This window comes from Malus domestica, chromosome 16 (assembly GCF_042453785.1).
Source record: "Malus domestica chromosome 16, GDT2T_hap1".
NCBI lineage: Eukaryota > Viridiplantae > Streptophyta > Magnoliopsida > Rosales > Rosaceae > Malus > Malus domestica.
The window spans coordinates 33,359,896-33,380,745 of NC_091676.1; the positions used below are offsets into that span (position 1 = coordinate 33,359,896).

At 40.9% G+C, this 20,850-nt stretch overlaps 1 protein-coding gene across 2 annotated transcripts; it reads left to right on the plus strand.

Moving 5' to 3' along the window:
- Window positions 1–1,600: 1,600 nt before the first annotated feature.
- On the plus strand, window positions 1,601–20,622 carry LOC103426669 (probable methyltransferase PMT14). Of its 2 annotated transcripts, none has more exons than XM_029095645.2 (7): window positions 1,601–1,975; window positions 2,963–3,643; window positions 4,022–4,232; window positions 4,666–4,948; window positions 5,533–5,916; window positions 6,228–6,305; window positions 20,013–20,622. In XM_029095645.2, the coding sequence occupies exons 2-7, from the start codon at window positions 2,990–2,992 to the stop codon at window positions 20,248–20,250; spliced, it is 1,848 nt and encodes a 615-aa protein (XP_028951478.1). In that variant the 5' UTR covers window positions 1,601–1,975; window positions 2,963–2,989; the 3' UTR covers window positions 20,251–20,622. The 2 variants fall into 2 exon arrangements, with proteins under 2 accessions (XP_028951478.1, XP_028951476.1); XM_029095643.2 differs by having other exon boundaries at window positions 1,654–1,975; window positions 20,010–20,622.
- The last annotated feature ends 228 nt before the right edge of the window (window positions 20,623–20,850 follow it).

Consider the following 20,850-nt stretch of genomic DNA (forward strand, 5'->3'; position numbering starts at 1 on the left):
ATCATGACGTCAACCACAATTTAAATTACTAAAAACTAATTAAAAAATAAAAATTATATATTTTTCTATAAATACCTAACCATGTTATTTTAGTTTACACTACATTTTAGGAATGAGTTCGGTTTTGAAAACGGTTCGCTTTTTTGTAAAAATTGAAACCGAACCAAAATTTCAGTTCAGTTCAAATTTTTTTTGGTTTTTTTTGGTTCGATTTTTTTCGGTTCCGGTTATTTTCGGTTCGATATTTTTCCCTTTTTTTTATATATATTAAATTTGGAGCATGAAGCAAGCATGCTTCCTGCCTTGAACAGAAATCAACCTGCAACTCTGCAACATGGTTTGGAAGAACAGCGAGAGAATCCAAGTATAAAATAAAATAAAAGAAAAAAAATAAAATAAAGAGAATTAACAGAGGCGGATGAGCATGAGTCGAAATCGTAAGAGATCCATCTCGACATGATTCACACGCCGTAAAAATATTATTATTATTATTTAAGTTTTCAGTTTGGACCCTACCCTGAAATCCTCCGCATATAAACCCAGCTGTTCGCCATTTTTTCTTCCTCTGTTTACTCAGTTCGGTCAGGCTCGCCGCCAATGGTGACGGAAGACAATAGCGAGAGTTGCGGGAGTAGAGCGCTGGGAGAGATCGGAAGGAGCGGAGGGAAATTCATGGTTTGGAAGAAGGAATCTGCGACCGCGAGGATAGGAGAAGACGGGAGAGTGTGATTTGGAGGAAGAGAGGAAGGAAAGAGAGAGACTGAGGAAGCAGAGAGGATGAAAGCAGCGGATTGGAGAGAGAGCGAGAGAGATTTTGAGAAAAGCAAGAGAAAACTAAAATGGGAGTGACGGCTAGGGTTAGTAGACTTTAAAAATTTATAAAGCATTAAAGATTAGAATACCTATAAATATATTACTCGAGCAACTGAAGGCCCACAATCGGGTTGGCTTGAAGCAATATTCCCAACCTGGAGGAAAGGGGTTCGAATCCTCATGCCATTGGGAATTTACATATGATTTTCATAAATCAAATCGGTTCGGTTTGGTTTGGTTTTCAGATCTTAAAAATCGAAATATAGAACCAACAAAATTTGGTTCGGTTCGGTTTGATAGTTGCGGTTTCATTTTTTTAGGTCTTGGTTCGGGTTTCAATCCGATTTTTTTCGATTTTCGGTTTTTCCAACCCATCCCTACTACATTTCAATATTTTCAAACATTTTTAACCAATTTTTAATTATTATCTAAAAATAAAAATATAAGTTGTTTTTTCATTATTTTATAAAATAAAATAATATACTAATATTTTAATACGAATTATTTGACTATTCACTTTATGAGTGGAAATGCACTTCGACATTTACCATTCATTATGGACCGTTACTGTTTATTTAAAGAAATTGAGTTGCCTATTGATGTGGATGAGGCCTTATTACACTGGAAGTTAGATTTATCTTTATTTACTAGATTTGAAAGATGAAGGAACTTACTGCTGGTTTGGAAGCGAGACTTGTGGTTAAAGGAGGTTGGAATGCCTAGTCTTCTGTGTAATCGTGACTTGCTATTAGTTATCTTTTTTTTTTTTTTTTTTTTAAGGGGGGGGTGGGGGGAAGGATGAAGGAACAGGTCATCGCGTGCTCCACTCCAGAGAGTAGTGAATTACTTCGCTGTGTCGGCGGATAACTCAACAGGTAATTCCATTTCCACCAGGAGTTGAGGACCAAAGTCATCAAATTTCTGCTCGAATAGAATGCCACTGATTTGTCACCACCTTTCCTCTTCTTCCTCTTCTTCCTAATTATATATAATCTCCTCCTAAATTCTCTCCCACTCACTCTCTCTCTCTCTAGCTTCCGCAGATTCTCTCACTACTCTCTAGCACTCACTACCACTGTGGGGGATGCAGAGCGAGAGAGAAGTTCAAATACAATAAACCCACTTGAGAACTCTCTCACACAGCTTTCTCACCAATTTTCAGGTAACCAATTTGATCTGTGCTTGCACTTGCTTTTTCTGGGGGTCTCTGGAAAAACAGTGCATCTGTTTTTGGCTTAAAAGTTTTCAGATTTAAATTTCGTTGTTTGTTCTTCTTGCATTCATATCCAAAGTTGTTTTCTTTTTTTTGGGTAAGATCCAAAGTTTTGTTTGAGGTGAAAAGGATTCAAAATTTAAAGATCCAAAGGGTGAGCTCCATTTGAGGAAATAGGTTTAATGATGATGATAAAATTTGTTAACTGATGGAAATTTAATCCTATGACATACTTAGAAGCAGCAATGTCTTTAAGTTTAAATTAACTGGTGGAACATGATATGGGTTTGATCCCACTTATTCGTCACTCCATTTAATCCTATTGTGATTGCAAAATGCAAACTCACACTCTTTTCAGCAAATCTAGTTACTGCTGATTTCTGCAAGTCCTTAACTAGTTAACCATAACAATGTATGCACAGTTGCCTTTAGAAACGTACCGTATTTGGGAATCCATCCCCGTTCTCATGTCTCAAACTTTGTACAGTGGTGCCATCTGGATTTCTTTTACTATCATCCAGGATGTTTTATGTTAATTAAGTACTTCTTGGTTCGTATGTGAAGATACACACACACACATATATATGTATATACTTGGAATTTGTATTTTCAAGATTGGCTAAATGTAGAATGAGCAACAAGTTATCGTTGTGTAGGTTATTTATACCAGAAGCCTTTCGAATTGAAAGCCTGATGCATATTGACTACAACTTTAGCTAGAGAAAATTAACAGTACTTACTTTGGAACAAATAGTCGAGTTATTCTTTTTAAATTTTAATAGGCATGCGTATTATATTCTTCGATAAATAGCTGTCTACTTAATACTGTTCATGAATTTGCCCTTCATTACATTTTGGTAGGGCTTGGCTTCATCTTGTCAACCATTGATCATTTACTTCAAATACCTGCCTCTCAATTTTCTATTAATTGTGCAGGTTTGAGGGAGTTATTGCAAGAATATCATGGGCCCCAAGCATAATTCTTCAGGAAACAGAACAAGAAGCACATTATCTATATTTGTTGTGATTTCTCTTTGTTGTTTCTTCTACCTTCTTGGAGCATGGCAAAAGAGCGGTTTTGGAAAAGGTGATAAGATAGCATTTCAAGTTACCAAACAGAAAGATTGCAATGTCTTTGCTGAGTTGAACTCTGATTTGAACTTTGAAACTCATCACAATGTCGTGGAGATAGTTGAACCTTCTGAACCTAAAGCCAAAGAGTTCAAACCTTGTCATGTGAAATATGCTGATTATACCCCTTGTCAAGAGCAAGACCGAGCAATGAAATTCCCCAGGGAAAATATGATATACAGGGAAAGACATTGTCCACCAGAAGAGGAAAAATTGCATTGTCTTATTCCAGCACGGGAAGGGTATATGACTCCATTCCCCTGGCCTAAAGGCCGTGACTATGTCCACTATGGAAATGTACCTTATAAAAGCCTCACAGTTGAGAAAGCTGTACAGAACTGGGTGCAATTTCAGGGAAATGTTTTCAAATTTCCAGGTGGAGGAACAATGTTCCCCCAAGGCGCAGATGCATATATTGATGAACTTGCATCAGTTATTCCGATTGCAGATGGCTCTGTCAGGACAGCATTGGATACCGGTTGTGGAGTATGCTTGTTTTCTAAACTATTTATGTGCTTTTATTATTGCATATGCATGTCTACATTAATTTCTCCACTCTGCGATTCTATCATTTGCATTCAGTTTGAGCTTTTTACCTTCCTCCAGTCAATCCAAGACTGACAAGAGCATTAGCTTTTCACCCTCCAGAGAATATTGAAGAACCTGTCACTTCCGACCAACCTGTCATTTAAAAAAGCACTATGCATATACTGACTGCAAATGCACATTCAATCAGTGCCTATATACTTGTGACTAGATGATTTATGTGCATGAGCAGTGATCTATAATCGTGTACATGTTCACAGAGAGTCAGTTCATTCATTTGGTTGTGGTTCCGTACTAATGAGGCCAAGCATAACCCAGGTTGCAAGTTGGGGTGCATACTTATTGAAGAGAAATGTATTAGCCATGTCCTTTGCACCGCGGGACAATCATGAAGCCCAAGTGCAGTTTGCATTGGAGCGAGGAGTACCTGCTGTTATCGGTGTGCTTGGATCGATTCGTCTTCCATACCCAGCTAGGGCCTTTGATATGGCCCAGTGCTCTCGGTGTTTAATTCCATGGACTGCAAATGGTAAGATCTTGGAGTAACCAACATTAAGCTTGAGCAATCACATTTGATATCTTTTGTTTTGTATTATATACTGATAAAATATAGTTGAAATTACAAACTCTAAATAAGATATAAAAAGTAGAAAAACATATCTAAATTGCTAAACATTTATACTTGATTTCTATTTGTATAAGCAATTACTGATTTGCAAAGTTAACCATTTTCCTGAAACTCTTACATGTCTGGCAGTTAATTTAGTTACCAACCCTGCTAATTTCCCTTTCCCAATTCTCTTGTTTGATAATGAATTCCCCCCAGTTGACTTCTATATAAAAGAGGGATTCTTGTTGGAGTTCCATCTTCTACTTTGTTTTCCATGTTTTAACATGCAAGAATAGTTTATTTACTGAATATGGTGAAATTTTATGATTCAAATATGAATGCCTTCGTGTAGATGGAATGTACCTAAAAGAAGTTGATAGGGTCCTTAGACCTGGTGGATACTGGATATTGTCTGGACCTCCAATTAATTGGAAGACCTACTACAAAACGTGGAAGCGGTCTAAGGAGGACGTGCAGGCAGAGCAAAAACAGATTGAAGCACTAGCTGAAAGTCTTTGCTGGGAGAAAAAGTATGAGAAAGGAGATATGGCTATCTGGAAGAAAAAAGTTAATACAAAATCCTGCAGGAGAAAGTCTGTCGATGTATGCCAGACAGAGGATACTGATGATGTCTGGTGAGTCTCCAGGCACTATGGTTGCTTGTGATATTACTTTGGTATTTAATAACCCATTTTTTTAGCCTTGTTTAGTTGTTTTAAACCTACCCTAATCATGTATATAGATAATCTATAGTCATCGATATGTAAACCTCCCACTAAATTTGAGGTTTGGTCGATCTTTCTGAAGTGGTACAGAATCAGTTAGGGGAAAGAGCCCCATGCCTTTGCAGCAGATGACAGGATAGCGCAAGAAAAACATTTTTGAAAATCTCAAATTGTATGATATTGGGTAACTTTCGTCCAGCAATTTGGTTTACTTATCTAGGAAAATGCTAAATATAACACAAGTTTTACAAGCAGAAGTAGTTGAATTGGCATGCTGCATATCCCACATTCCCAATCCTATGTACGGGTGCTCTACTGCTACACATGTTTGCATTGTTTAGTCTGCTTGTTCAGTATTAGACTTTTAGCCAAAATTCATTGATATAAGCGAAATGATTGTATAACTTAACATTCCATTCGTTAAAGTGAACATTTTTCTCTTTTTTACTTTGTTACAGCCATCCTAATTGTTACTTTTATGTGGTCTGTTCCAGGTACAAGAAAATGGACACATGTGTAACCCCTTCTCCTGACGTAACCAATGCAAATGAAGTAGCTGTAGGGGAGTTGAAGTTTCCTGCAAGGCTTTATGCAGTCCCTCCTCGAATAGCTAATGGTTTAGTTGTGGGGGTTACAACCAAATCTTACCAAGAGGACAATAAACTTTGGAAAAAGCATGTAAATGTTTACAAAAGAATCAACAGATTGATTGGCACTACAAGATATCGGAATGTGATGGATATGAATGCATGCCTTGGAGGATTTGCAGCAGCCCTTGAATCACGAAAATTGTGGGTTATGAATGTTGTGCCTACAATTGCAAAGAATACTTTAGGTGTTATTTATGAGAGAGGTCTAATCGGCATATATCATGACTGGTATGTCCTTGATAATCCTCTCTCTCTCTCTCTCTCTCTCTCTCTCTCTCTCTCTCTCTCTCTCTCTCTCTCTCTCTCTCTCTCTCTCACACACACACACACACACCCACACACACTAACACAAACACAAGCACATCAGTGTTTACCGAAGTGTATGAGTGTCCTTCAGGACTCGGTAACCTTTATGCTTTTCCTATGAAGATTTTCAGTTTTTTCGTCGATTATAATTTACAGTGCTGAGACCTAGGTAGCAAATACATATTTTCTAGTTACTAGTCCATGTCATGACCAGAAAAAGAAACTTGTTTCAGGTGTGAAGGCTTTTCTACGTACCCAAGGTCATATGACCTTATTCATGCTAGCGGTGTGTTCAGCTTGTACAAGAACGAGTAAGCCTCATCATCTTCTTCCTGTGTATCTGTGTGCCTATATCATACTTAGTGTTTGCACCATTAGATTATTTTATGAGATAGCAATAAAATCATGAGATGCAATATCTTGTCGTTAAGATTTCTAAAACCTTCATATTTTAGACCTCATTTGTACAAATGTGTATAGTTTGGTAAACATCAAGATGGAACAATCTTTGATTCACTAAATCCAAGAACTCTTTTAAGTAATTTTCTCAAGGACTGTTTGAACAATGGTGGATTTTTAGTGATAAAGTGAAAATATACTAAGCTAAGCAATTACGGGCTTCCTTAATGACATAAAGTTTTTTCATGCATAAATCTAATCTAATAGTAATAACAAAAGTAATGTAGTTTACCAATTTTCTAAACTTACAGTAATACAGTCACTCTTTTCTGTTTTATTCTAAATTGAGATAATTGGTCTTGAACTTCAGTCCCTGAATTGAAAATCCGTAAGTAGTGGTCCTTGTGTCACGGGATGACTCTTTAAGCCTTCCGCCCGTGCGGCACTTAGACTTGAATACCTCGATGAACAAGCTAAGTAAGCCTTCGAAGCCTCGCTTCCCCGGATCGAATCACAAAGAAAGCTAAGATAGCTTGGAGAATGCTAAAATCACTTAGAAGATGGGAGAAAGGAAGCTTTGTATTGAAAGTTAAGAGAACTTTACAATTGCTTACAATTCTTGGATGGTTTGGCCAAATGGCCTTACCTCCTATTTATAGGCCTAAGTCACCTCCTCAATGGAGGGTTCTAGAATCTCCTACTTACATCCAAAAATATCTAGCATAGTTCTAGATACAACTTGCCTAATCTAGATTATTCTAGGTGAGGCTTAAATATGTACACTTGTGTGGAATGTTCCGGAATGCCCTAGATTATCTTGAATGCTCCGCCACGTTCTTGATTTCTCCGGGACGTTCCAGAAGCTTCCATGAAGACATGGCTTCATGGGCTTAGATATATGATGTCTTGGGCATTTTCTTTGTTTTTAACATGCGGCCCGTGACACTTGGAACTTGTCACATAGTGGTTCAATGGTGCTTTTCCGGTAACTCCTCCTTAAGAACTTCTGTCCCTTATTTTCCATTTACAACCTTTTTTCTAAAGGAAAACTAACGAAAAGTCCAAAAAAACTTCTCTTTTAACAAAAAGCCCTTTTTAAAGGTATAGTGAATAGTGACAGGTAAAGGTAAAAATGTGGTTTTTCGTTAAAAGTGAACAGTACCGGGAGTGTTTTATTAAAACTCTTTTTTTCTAACTCTACTAATTAATAAAATACTCATTGTCAACCAAAATCATATGAAATTATTAGTTTAACCCTCTAATTAAAACAAAACATTAATAAGAAATATGGGGTAGAAATGTAATTTTACGCAATCAAATTTTGCTGTTTTTTTTTTCAAAGTCTCACCCACATATAATATTAACATATCTCTAATTACAACAACAACAACAAATTCTTTACCCACTAAGTGGGGTCGGCTATATGAATCCTAGAACGCCATTGCGCTCGGTTTTGTGTCATGTCCTCCGTTAGATCCAAGTACTCTAAGCCTTTTCTTAGAATCTCTTCCAAAATTTTCCTAGGTCTTCCTCTACCCCTTCGGCCCTGAACCTGTCCCGTAGTCACATCTTCGAACCGGAGCGTCAGTCGGCCTTCTTTGCACATGTCCAAATCACCGGAACCGATTTTCTCTCATCTTTCCTTCAATTTCGGCTACTCCTACTTTACCTCGGATATCCTCATTCTCAATCTTATCCTTTCTCGTGTGCCCACACATCCCACGAAGCATCCTCATCTCTGCTACACCCATTTTGTGTACGTGTTGATGTTTCACCGCCCAACATTCTGTGCCATACAACATCGCTGGCCTTATTGCCGTCTTATAAAATTTTCCCCTGAGCTTCAGTGGCCTACGACGGTCACACAACAATGCTGGATGCACTCTTACACTTCATCCATCCAGCTCGTATTATATGGTTGAGATCTCCATCTAATTCTCCGTTCTCTTGTAAGATAGATCCTAGGTAGCGAAAACGGTCGCTTTTTGTGATCTTCGCTAAATTGCTCCGGTCATTAGTGTGGATAAGTATATAAATGGATAGAGATAGGAAAGCAAACACAAGATGTACGTGGTTCACCCAGATTGGCTACGTCCACGGAATAGAAGAGTTCTCATTAATTGTGAAGGGTTTACACAAGTACATAGGTTCAAGCTCTCCTTTAGTGAGTACAAGTGAATGATTTAGTACAAATGACATTAGAGTACAAATGACATTAGGAAATATTATGGGAGAATGATCTCGTAATCACGAAACTTCTAAGTATCGGAGTGTGGTATCATCTTGACTTGCCTTATCTGTCTCATAGGTAGATGTGGCAGCTTCTCTGGAAGTACTCTTCCTCCATCCAGGGGTGGTATCTTTAACTGGTGGAGATGCACAAGGTAATGTATCAATTTCACTTGAAGCTTACTTGTAGTTTCAGGCTTGGTCAAGCGCGATACAAACCATGTAGTAGGAGTCCCCCAAGTCGCCGAGCTAGGGGATTTGCTGAAAGAGGTGACATACAAGGTAAGCAATCAGAGCTCCGGCTGATTGTTCACCTTCTCCCCATCTTGCAGCAGCATGAAGGATAAAGAGAAGAAAAATGAGAAGAGATGATATGGGATACTTTTGCTTTTGAAGAAGTAACTTTCCACAGGCTTATTCTTGAACTGAGCTGGAGGGTTTTCTGGTTTCCTCCAGAGTATAAGGCCGACTGAAGAATTTGAGGGTCAAAACAAGTCCATCAAATCTAGAGTACGTTCGACCCTGCTGATATGGGATACTTTTGCTTTTGACAGAGTAATGGATGGATCGGCACGTGTGCTGTTATGCTTGTCTCTACATGCTTCCTTGTATCCTTCGCACTTGCCCTATCTGTTCCTCAAGCAGATGCGGTATCTTCCCTGGCAACATAAGATGTTGAAGATGAGTACTCGAGAGTAATGCCAGGTAAGTAATCAGGTAAGGGGTTCCAGGCTGTCAGTTCCTGGCTGGGAGCTTGATTTCAAGTGCTGACTGATTGCTCTCTTTCTCCTTGTCTTGCAGGTAAAAACAAGGCCAAAGGAAAAGACAGGGAAAAAGCATGATATGGGATACTCTTGCTTTTAACCCTGATGATATGAGATATTCTTGCTCTAGTATAGCTTGTTTGCAAAGGTATTATCGGGGGGAAAGAAAGCTGAATATTTTGAAAGGCTTCGTTGGGAGTGCCCTCTCAGATATGAGGAAGGGTTGAGCATTTTTGCAGGTCTGCCTGTCCGTTGGGGATGGAGGTCGACATATATAGGAGTCTCCCTAACAACAAGTAGTAATGCTATTCCTTTACCCTGCTTGGTCATAGCATGGTAGTGGGAGCTGCCAGCTTCACATGTTTTAACTCTGTCAGAGCACTTTGAAAAAGTGGTATGTGGTATCTGGCTCTCGAGATTCGGAGAACGATGCTTCTTCGATTTTTGAGAAAGCAATCATGGTGGGGGTCTGGCTCTCGAGATTCGGGGAGCAGTGTCTCTTCGATTTTTGAGAAAGTAATCATGTTGGGAGTCTGGCTCTCGAGATTCGGAAGGCGGTGCCTCTTCGATTTTGGAGTAAGCAATCTTGTTGGGAGTGTTTTCTCGGATGTGAGTAAAGGTTGGGCATGTTTGCTAGTCTACCTTGCCACGAAGCACGGAGGTTGACACACAGGGACTTTCCAATTATCCAGCAGTGGTACTGTTCCTTTACCCTTGTGGGTAATAATATGGTAGCTAGACCTTCAAAATTTATGTGTCTAAACTTTGTTAGTGCTGTTTCTTTGCTATTCTTTTACCTTTCTTGGTCAGAGCGATGTAGTGGGAGTTGCAAGCTTCACGTGCTCAACTTTGGCAGAGACTTTGACAAAGTTATCTGTGGTACCCATGAGCTATTGTTGCGTGTGGGAAGTGGGTGATTGAACAGTAAGATTCATGTGCTTTCTACTTCACCAGAAGTCTTTGACAGAATGCCCATAATTTCCGCAAAGCTAAGTGTGCGTGTGACAGGTGCTGACAAGGCTAGAAAAGAAGGTGCCTCTTCGATTTCTGAGATCGGCCCTCGTGGTCTCTGAGCAGCCCAACTTTTGAGAAAGCGAGCGCCTCTTCGATTGATTCGGAGAACGATGCCTCTTCGATTTTTGAGAAAGCAATCATGCTGGGGGTCTGGCTCTCGAGATTCGGGGAGCAGTGTCTCTTCGATTTTTGAGAAAGTAATCATGTTGGGAGTCTGGCTCTCGAGATTCGGAGGGCGGTGCCTCTTCGATTTTTGGAGCAAGCAATCTTGTTGGGAGTGTTTTCTCGAATGTGAGTAAAGGTTGGGCATGTTTGCTAATCTACCTTGCCACGAAGCACAGAGGTTGACACACAGGGACTTTCCAATTATCCAGCAATGGTACTGTTCCTTTACCCTCTCTTCGATTTTTGAGAAAGTAGTCATGTTGGGAGTCTGGCTCTCGAGATTCGGAGGACGGTGCCTCTTCGATTTTGGAGCAAGCAATCTTATTGGGAGTGTTTTCTCGAATGTGAGTAAAGGTTGGGCATGTTTGCTAGTCTACCTTGCCACGAGGCACAGAGGTTGACATACAGGGACTTTCCAATTATCCAACAGTGGTACTGTTCCTTTACCCTTGTGGGTAATAATATGGTAGCTAGACCTTCAAAATTTATGGGTCTAAACTTTGTTAGTGCTGTTTCTTTGCTATTCTTTTACCCTTCTTGGTCAGAACGATGTAGTGGGAGCTGCAAGCTTCACGTGCTCAACTTTGGCAGAGAACTTTGGCAAAGTTATCTGTGGTACCCATGAGCTATTGCTGCGTGTGGGAAGTGGGTGATTGGACAGTAAGATTCATGTGTTTTCTACTTCCCCAGAAGTCTTCGACAGAATACCCATAATTTCCGCAAAGCTGAGTGTGCGTGTGACAGGTGCTGACAAGGCTGGGAAAGTAGGTGCCTCTTCGATTTCTGAGATCGGCCCTCGTGGTCTCTGAGGAGCCTAGCTTTTGAGGAAGCGAGCGCCTCTTCGATTTCTGAGATCGGCTTTCGTGGTCTTTGAGCAGCCAAACTTTTGAGAAAGCAAACACCTCTTCGATTTATGAGATCAACCCTCGTGGTCTCTAAGCAGCCCAGCTTTTGAGAAAGCAAACGCCTCTTCGATTTCTGAGCAGGCGCCTCTTCGATGTCTGAAGCTCCGTCGAGTGCAGCTTTTTATAGGGGCTGGCATTAAGTTCCAAAGCACACTTGAATCTCCACCAGTAGAAGCTCCATTCTTGCACTTCTAAGATCTTGATTTGTCCGACCTCTTCTCTCTTCAATACCTTTGAAAATGTCTGGCCCCTCCGACCGTCGTTTTGACTTGAACCTTGTTGAAGAGGTAGCCCCGCCTTCTCCAGACAACATATGGCGCCCATCCTTCGTCTCCCCTACTGGTCCTCTTACCGTTGGGGATTCCGTGATGAAGAATGATATGACCGCTGCGGTGGTGGCCAAGAACCTTCTCACTCCCAAAGATAACAGACTACTTTCCAAACGGTCTGATGAGTTAGCTGTTAAGGATTCACTGGCTCTCAGTGTTCAGTGTGCAGGTTCTGTGTCTAATATGGCCCAACGCCTATTTGCTCGAACCCGTCAAGTTGAATCATTGGCGGCCGAAGTGATGAGTCTCAAACAGGAGATTAGAGGGCTCAAGCATGAGAATAAACAGTTGCACCGGCTCGCACATGACTATGCTACAAACATGAAGAGGAAGCTTGACCAGATGAAGGAAACTGATGGTCAGGTTTTACTTGATCATCAGAGATTTGTGGGTTTGTTCCAAAGGCATTTATTGCCTTCGTCTTCTGGGGCTGTACCGCGTAATGAAGCTCCAAATGATCAACATTTGATGCCTCCTCCTTCTAGGGTTCTGTCCAGTACTGAGGCTCCGAATGATCCCCCTCCGATGCCTTCTCTTTCTGGGGCTCTACCGACTGCTGAGACTTCTCCTAAGCAACCTTTGTGAAGGCTCCATCTTGTTTGTTTATTTTGACTCATGTATATGTACATATTTGTAGCTTATCGGGGATATCAATAAATAAGTTTTCCTTCATTTCAACGTATTGTGTTAAATACACCAAAGCCTTCTTCGCTAAGTTCTTTGAATTTTCTTTTGTTGAAGCTTGTATGTTGAAGCTTTCTGAGTGGAGCATGTAGGTTGGGATAGTGTTCCCTTAATTTTTCGAGTGAGGAAAACTTCTCGGTTGGAGACTTGGAAAATCCAAGTCACTGATTGGGATCGGCTATATGAATCTTAGAACGCCATTGTGCTCGGTCCTGTGTCATGTCCTTCGTTAGATCCAAGTACTCTAAGTCTTTTCTTAGAGTCTCTTCCAAAGTTTTCCTAGGTCTTCCTCTACCCCTTCGGCCCTGAACCTCTGTCCCATAGTCGCATCTTCTAATCGGAGCGTCAGTAGGCCTTCTTTGCACATGTCCAAACCACCGTAACCGATTTTCTCTCATCTTTCCTTCAATTTCGGCTACTCTTACTTTACCCCGGATATCCTCATTCCTAATCTTATCCTTTCTCGTGTGCCCACACATCCAACGAAGCATCCTCATCTCCGCTACACCCATTTTGTGTACGTGTTGATGCTTCACCGCCCAACATTCTGTGCCATACAGCATCGCCGGCCTTATTGCTGTCCTATAAAATTTTCCCTTGAGCTTCAGTGGCATACGACGATCACACAACACGCCGGATGCACTCTTCCACTTCATCCATCCAGCTTGTATTCTATGGTTGAGATCTCCATCTAATTCTCCGTTCTTTTGCAAGATAGATCCTAGGTAACGAAAACGGTCGCTCTTTGGTATTTCTTGATCTCCGATCCTCACCCCTAACTCGTTTTGGCCTCCATCTGCACTGAACTTGCACTCCATATATTCTGTCTTTGATCGGCTTAGGCGAAGACCTTTAGATTCCAACACTTCTCTCCAAAGGTTAAGCTTTGCATTTACCCCTTCCTGAGTTTCATCTATCAACACTATATCGTCTGCGAAAAGCATACATCAAGGAATATCATCTTGAATATGTCCTGTTAACTCATCCATTACCAACGCAAAAAGGTAAGGACTTAAGGATGAGCCTTGATGTAATCCTACAGTTATGGGAAAGCTTTCGGTTTGTCCTTCATGAGTTCTTACGGCAGTCTTTGCTCCTTCATACATATCCTTTATAGCTTGGATATATGTTACTCGTACTCCTTTCTTCTCTAAGATCCTCCAAAGAATGTCTCTTGGGACCCTATCATACGCTTTTTCCAAATCTATAAAGACCATGTGTAAATCCTTTTTCCCATCTCTATATCTTTCCATCAATCTTCGTAAGAGATAGATTGCCTCCATGGTTGAGCGCCCTGGCATGAACCCGAATTGGTTGTCCGAAACCCGTGTCTCTTGCCTCAATCTATGCTCAATGACTCTCTCCCAGAGCTTCATTGTATGACTCATTAACTTAATACCCCTATAGTTCATGCAATTTTGTACGTCGCCCTTATTCTTGTAGATAGGCACCAAAGTGCTCGTTCGCCACTCATTTGGCATCTTCTTCGTTTTCAAAATCCTATTGAAAAGGTCAGTGAGCCATGTTATACCTGTCTCTCCCAAAACTTTCCACACTTCGATTGGTATATCGTCTGGGCCTATTGCTTTTCTATGCTTCATCTTCTTCAAAGCTACAACCACTTCTTCCTTCCGGATTCGACGATAAAAGGAGTAGTTTCTACACTCTTCTGAGTTACTCAACTCCCCTAAAGAAGCACTCCTTTCATGTCCTTCATTGAAAAGATTATGAAAATAACCTCTCCATCTGTCTTTAACCGCGTTCTCTGTAGCAAGAACATTTCCATCCTCATCCTTGATGCATCTCACTTGGTTTAGGTCCCTTGTCTTCTTTTCCCTTGCTCTAGCTAGTTTATAGATATCCAACTCTCCTTCTTTGGTATCTAGTCGTTTATACATATCGTCGTAAGCCGCTAACTTAGCTTCTCTGACCGCTTTCTTGGCCTCTTGCTTCGCTTTTCTATACCTTTCACCATTTTCATCGGTCCTCTCCTTGTATAAGGCTTTACAACATTCCTTCTTAGCCTTCACCTTTGTTTGTACCTCCTCATTCCACCACCAAGATTCCTTTTGGTGTGGGGCAAAGCCCTTGGACTCTCCTAATACCTCTTTTGCTACTTTTCGGATACAACTAGCCATGGAATCCCACATTTGGCTAGCTTCCCCCTCTCTATCCCACACACATTGGGTGATTACCTTCTCTTTGAAAATGGCTTGTTTTTCTTCTTTTAGATTCCACCATCTAGTCCTTGGGCACTTCCAAGTCTTGTTCTTTTGTCTCCCTCTTTTGATATGTACATCCATCACCAACAAGCGATGTTGATTAGCCACGCTCTCTCCTTGTATAACTTTGCAATCCTTACAAGTTATACGATCCCCTTTCCTCATTAGAAGAAAATCTATTTGTGTTTTTGACGACCCACTCTTGTAGGTGATCACATGTTCTTCTCTCTTCTTAAAGAAGGTGTTGGCTAAGAAGAGATCATATGCCATTGCAAAATCCAAGATAGCTTCCCCATCCTCGTTTCTCTCTCCAAAACCATGGCCACCATGAAAACCTCCATAGTTGCCTGTCTCCCTGCCCACGTGTCCATTTAGATCTCCTCCTATAAATAACTTCTCCGTCTGAGCAATTCCTTGCACCAAGTCTCTAAGGTCTTCCAAAATTTCTCCTTCGTACTCGTATCCAACCCTACTTGAGGTGCGTACGCACTAATCACATTGATAAGTTCTTGTCCTATTACAATCTTGATTGCCATGATTCTATCTCCTACCCTCTTGATATCTACAACATCTTGTGTCAAGGTCTTGTCCACGATGATGCCAACACCGTTTCTCGTTCTATTTGTGCCCGAATACCAAAGTTTAAACCCTGAGTTTTCTAGATCCTTTGCCTTACTACCAACCTACTTAGTTTCTTGTAGGCACATAATATTTATCATTCTCCTCACCATAACTTCCACTACTTCCATAGATTTTCCCGTTAAGGTTCCTATATTCCACGTTTCTAAACGCATTTTGCTCTCTTGAACTCTACCCTTTTGTCCTAACTTCTTCACCCTCCCCCGTCTAATAGGATCAAAGTACTTCTTTTGTGTGTCCCGTGTAAAGTTGATAGGGGCATATGCTCCCAAACAATTTTGACTGGAGTCGTTCGAAAAGAAGTTTCTACGGCCCCCTTGCTCATTTAACACTGCATCCGGGTGCCGATGGAGATACAGCGACCCTTGCTCACTTATCACTGTGCTCAGGCCACACAGCGCGCCACTTACGGGTGACGCCCTAGCTTTAGCTCGATTTTGTTCTGGATTCATTTTCATAAGGATTCGACGTGATCATGGAGTGCCGGCTGTCGACTACCTGACGCCCTCCCCCTCCTCCTTTATCCGGGCTTGGGACCGGCAATGTAAAATTACATAGGCGGAGTTAACATATCTCTAATTACAAAAAAAAAAAAAAAAAAAAAAAAAAAAGAAAAAAAAAAAAATCCCACTCCCACATTCTCTATCACTTTTTTCCTCTCTGCTTCTATTTCAAAAACAACAACAACAACAAAACATTTTCCCACTAAGTGGGGTCGGTTATATGAATCCTAGAACGCCATTGCGCTCGGTTTTGTGTCATGTCCTCCATTAGATCCAAGTACTTTAAGTCTTTTCTTAGGGTCTCTTCCAAAGTTTTCCTAGGTCTTCCTCTACTCCTTCGGCCATGAACCTCTGTCCCGTAGTCACATCTTCGAACCGGAGCGTCAGTAGGCCTTCTTTGCACATGTCCAAACCACCGTAACCGATTTTCTCCCATCTTTCCTTCAATTTCGGCTACTCCTACTTTACCTCGGATATCCTCATTCCTAATTTTATCATTTCTCGTGTGGCCACACATTCAACGAAGCATCCTCATCTCCGCTACACCCATTTTATGTACGTGTTGATGCTTCGTCGCCTAATATTCTGTGCCATACAGCATAGCCGGTCTTATTGCCGTCCTATAAAATTTTCCCTTAAGCTTCAGTGGCATACGACGGTCATACAACACGCCGGATGCACTCTTCAACTTCATCCATCCAGCTTGTATTCTATGGTTGAGGTCTCCATCTAATTCTCCGTTCTTTTGCAAGATAGATCCTAGGTAGCGAAAACGGTCGCTCTTTGGTATTTCCTGATTTCCGATCCTTACCCGTAACTCATTTTGGCCTCCATTTGCACTGAACTTGCACTCTATATATTCTGTCTTTGATCGGCTTAGGCGAATACCTTTAGATTCCAACACTTCTCTCCAAAGGTTAAGCTTCGCATTCACTCATTCCTGAGTTTCATCTATTAACACTATATCGTCTACGAAAAGCATACACCAAGGAATATCATCTTGAATATGTCTTGTTAACTCATCCATTACCAACGCAAAAAGGTAAGGACTTAAGGATGAGCCTTGATGTAATTCTACAGTTATGGGGAAGCTTTCGGTTTGTCCTTCATGAGTTCTTACGACAGTCTTTGCTCCTTCATACATATCCTTTATAGCTTGGATATATGCTACTCGTACTTCTTTCTTCTCTAAAATCCTCCAAAGAATGTCTCTTGGGACCCTATCATACGCTTTTTCCAAATCTATAAAGATCATGTGTAAATCATTTTTCCCATCTCTATATGTTTCCATCAATCTTCGTAAGAGATAGATTGCCTTCATGGTTGAGCGCCCTGGCATGAACCCGAATTGGTTGTCCGAAACCCGTGTCTCTTGCCTCAATCTATGCTCAATGACTCTCTCCCAGAGCTTCATTGTATGACTCATTAGCTTAATACCCCTATAGTTCATGCAATTTTGTACGTCGCCCTTATTTTTGTAGATAGGCACCAAAGTGCTCTTTCGCCACTCTTTTAGCATCTTCTTCGTTTTCAAAATCCTATTGAAAAGGTCAGTGAGCCATGCTATACCTATCTCTCCCAAGACTTTCCACATTTCGATCGGTATATCATATGGGCCCACTGCCTTTCTATGCTTCATCTTCTTCAAAGCTACAACCACTTCTTCCTTCCTGATTCGACGATAAAAGGAGTAGTTTCTACTCTTTTTGAGTTACTCAACTCCTCTAAAGAAGTACTTCTTTCATGTCCTTCATTGAAAAGATTATGAAAATAACCTCTCCATCTGTCTTTGACCGCGTTCTCTGAAGTAAGAACCTTTCCATCCTCATTCTTGATACACCTCACTTGGTTTATGTCCCTTGTCTTCTTTTCCCTTGCTCTAGCTAGTTTATAGATATCCAACTCTCCTTCTTTGGTATCTAGTCGCTTATACATATCGTCATAAGCCGCTATCTTAGCTTCTCTCACAGCTTTCTTCGCCTCTTGCTTCGCTCTTCTATGCCTTTCACCATTTTCATCGGTCATATCCTTGTATAAGGCTTTACAATATTCTTTCTTAGCCTTCACCTTTGTTTGTACCTCCTCATTCCACCACCAAGATTCCTTTTGGTGTTGAGCAGAGCCCTTGGACTCTCCTAATACCTCTTTTACTACTTTTCGGATACAACTAGCCATGGAATCCCACCTTTCGCTAGCTTCCCCCTCTCTATCCCACACACACTGGGTGATTACTTTCTCTTTGAAAATGACTTGTTTTTCTTCTTTTAGATTCCACCATCTAGTCCTTGGGCACTTCCAAGTCTTGTTCTTTTTTCTCACTTTTTTGATATGTACATCCATCACCAACCAACGATGTTGATTAGCCAAGCTCTCTTCCGGTATAACTTTGCAATCCTTACAAGTTATACGATCCCCTTTCCTCATTAGAAGAAAATTTATTTGTGTTTTTGACGACCCACTCTTGTAGGTGATCACATGTTCTTCTCTCTTCTTAAAGAAGGTGTTGGCTAAGAAGAGATCATATAAAAGGTCGTACCCAGTGCACAAGGCTCCCGCTTTACGCAGGGTCTGGGAGAGGTGAATGTCGGCTAACCTTACCCCCATTTATGGAGAGGCTGCTCCCAAGTCTCGAACCCGAGACCTACCGCTCATGGGCGAAGGCACTTGCCATCGCACCAAGTGCGACCTCTTAAGAAGAGATCATATGCCATTGCAAAATTCAAGATAGCTTCCCCATCCTCGTTTCTCTCCCCAAAACCGTGGCCACCATGAAAACCTCCATAGTTGCCTGTCTCCCTGCCCACGTGTCCATTTAAATCTCCTCATATAAATAACTTCTCTGTCTGAGCAATTCCTTGCACCAAGTCTCCCAGGTCTTTCCAAAATTTCTCCTTCGAACTCGTATCCAACCCTACTTGAGGTGCACGTACAATCTTGATGAGTTCTTGTCCTATTACAATCTTGATTGCCATGATTCTATCTTCTACCCTCTTGACATCTACAACATCTTGTGTCAAGGTCTTGTCCACGATGATGCCGACACCGTTTCTCATTCTATTTGTGCCCGAATACCAAAGTTTAAACCCTGAGTTTTCTAGATCCTTTGCCTTAAGACCAACCTACTTAGTTTCTTGTAGGCACATAATATTTATCCTTCTTCTCACCATAACTTCCACTACTTTCATAGATTTTCCCGTTAAGGTTCCTATATTCCACGTTCCTAAACGCATTCTACTCTCTTGAACTCTACCCTTCTGTCCTAACTTCTTCACCCTCCCTTGTCTAATAGGATCAAAGTACTTCTTTTGTGTGTCCTGTGTAAAGTTGATCGGAGCATATGCTCCCAAATAACTTTGATTGGAGTTGTTCGAAAAGAAGTTTCTATGGCCCCCTTGCTCATTTAACACTGCATCCGGGTGCCGATGGAGATATAGCGACCCTTGCTCACTTATCACTGTGCTCGGGCCACACAGCACGCCACTTACGGGTGACGCCCTAGCTTTAGCGCGATTTCGTTCTGGATTCATTTTCATAAGGATTTGACATGACGTAGGAGTGCTGGCTGTCGACTACCTGACGCTCTCCCCCTCCTCCTTTATTCGGGCTTGGGACCGGCAATGTAAGATAAACTTACACAGGCGGAGTTTCTATTTCAAAAACAAAAGTAAAAAATTTTATCACACATTTTGTGTGTGCCCATATGCTAGTATATATAAAGTGAGAAGGCAAAAAATGGGAAACATTCAAAATGGCAAGAGATGCCCCTCCCTAATTAAGAATTTCAAAACAAAACAATTTAATTAATAAGGGTAAAATGGTAAACTACATCATTTTGAAGATTACAAACAAAGCACCCACTACATGGGTGGTTACCTGATAAAATTAATACTAATATTTGACAAAAAAAATAAAAATACTAATACATAAACATAATAAATAAAAAGCCAAGGGGCTAGTTTTGGATAGAAATTTGAACATTTTTACCCATAAGGACCAATACTCACGGATTTTTAGTTATGGTGAAAGCTCCAATCGAGCCAATGTTCCAATTCTCTTGTAATTGAACAGCTAATTTTGGATAGGGTTCCGTGTAAGGTTCCACATTGTTGCATGAAGCATTTAACAATCACTTGTGTGCTGAATATTTATCAAATGGATTAAGCAGGTGCAAACTGGAAGACATCCTTTTGGAGATGGATCGCATTTTGCGGCCAGAAGGGACAGTCATCCTCAGGGATGAAGTCGATGTCCTTAACAAGGTTAGGAAGATTGTCGGGGGCATGAGATGGGATGCCAAAATTATGGATCACGAGGATGGGCCCCTTGTTCCTGAGAAGATATTGGTCGTCGTTAAACAGTACTGGGTTGCCGGCAGTGGAAACAGCACATCCAGTGATGAGTAAAACCGGGTGATCATTTGGTTCTGAATAGACAGAATATAGCACAAGGAAGGGCCGGCAAAGTCGAGCTTTCTTGGTCACAAAACCAGAACTCAACCTAACTCAGTCCGAGTTCGACCGGAAATCACCTCACCTCTCTTTGGCCAGAAGTTTATATAACACAAAGAATTCTACTAAGGGAGACAATAGAACCTTTGAAGTTTCTCTTAAACTTTGAAAACATAAACCTTCAAAGTTTCTCTTTAAATTGGCGTGTTCTACCACTCAGTACTATGGTTTGGTGTTATTTCTCTTTACTTGGAAGTGAGAGGTTTTAGGTTTGAATCTCGTGGATGGCGTACCAAATTAAATTGTTCATTGTGTGGCTTAACCGAACTCCTGTCCATTTCTAGTGTAAAAATATATTGATGTACAACAAAAAAAAATAAATAAAGAAGAGAGAAATTGGCGTGAGTCCAGACTGGAGCCTGGAGGCCATGGGAAACTTGTTACTTATCTACAAGGAACAACTACAATCAATCATGAAGATGTAGCTTTGACTAAACAAAGATGAACAAAGTTGAGGTTTTAAGGAATAGGGCCTTTATAACTACTTTCATTTTA

Excerpts from the sequence above, each read along its gene's own strand:
- LOC103426669 (XM_029095643.2), top strand. The coding sequence starts at position 2,990 with ATGGGCCCCAAGCATAATTCTTCAGGAAACAGAACAAGAAGCACATTA. Across the intron at positions 4,233-4,665 it reads AATTCCATGGACTGCAAATG|ATGGAATGTACCTAAAAGAA; the intron begins GTAAGATCTTGG and ends GCCTTCGTGTAG. Across the intron at positions 6,306-20,009 it reads TTCAGCTTGTACAAGAACGA|CAGGTGCAAACTGGAAGACA; the intron begins GTAAGCCTCATC and ends AAATGGATTAAG.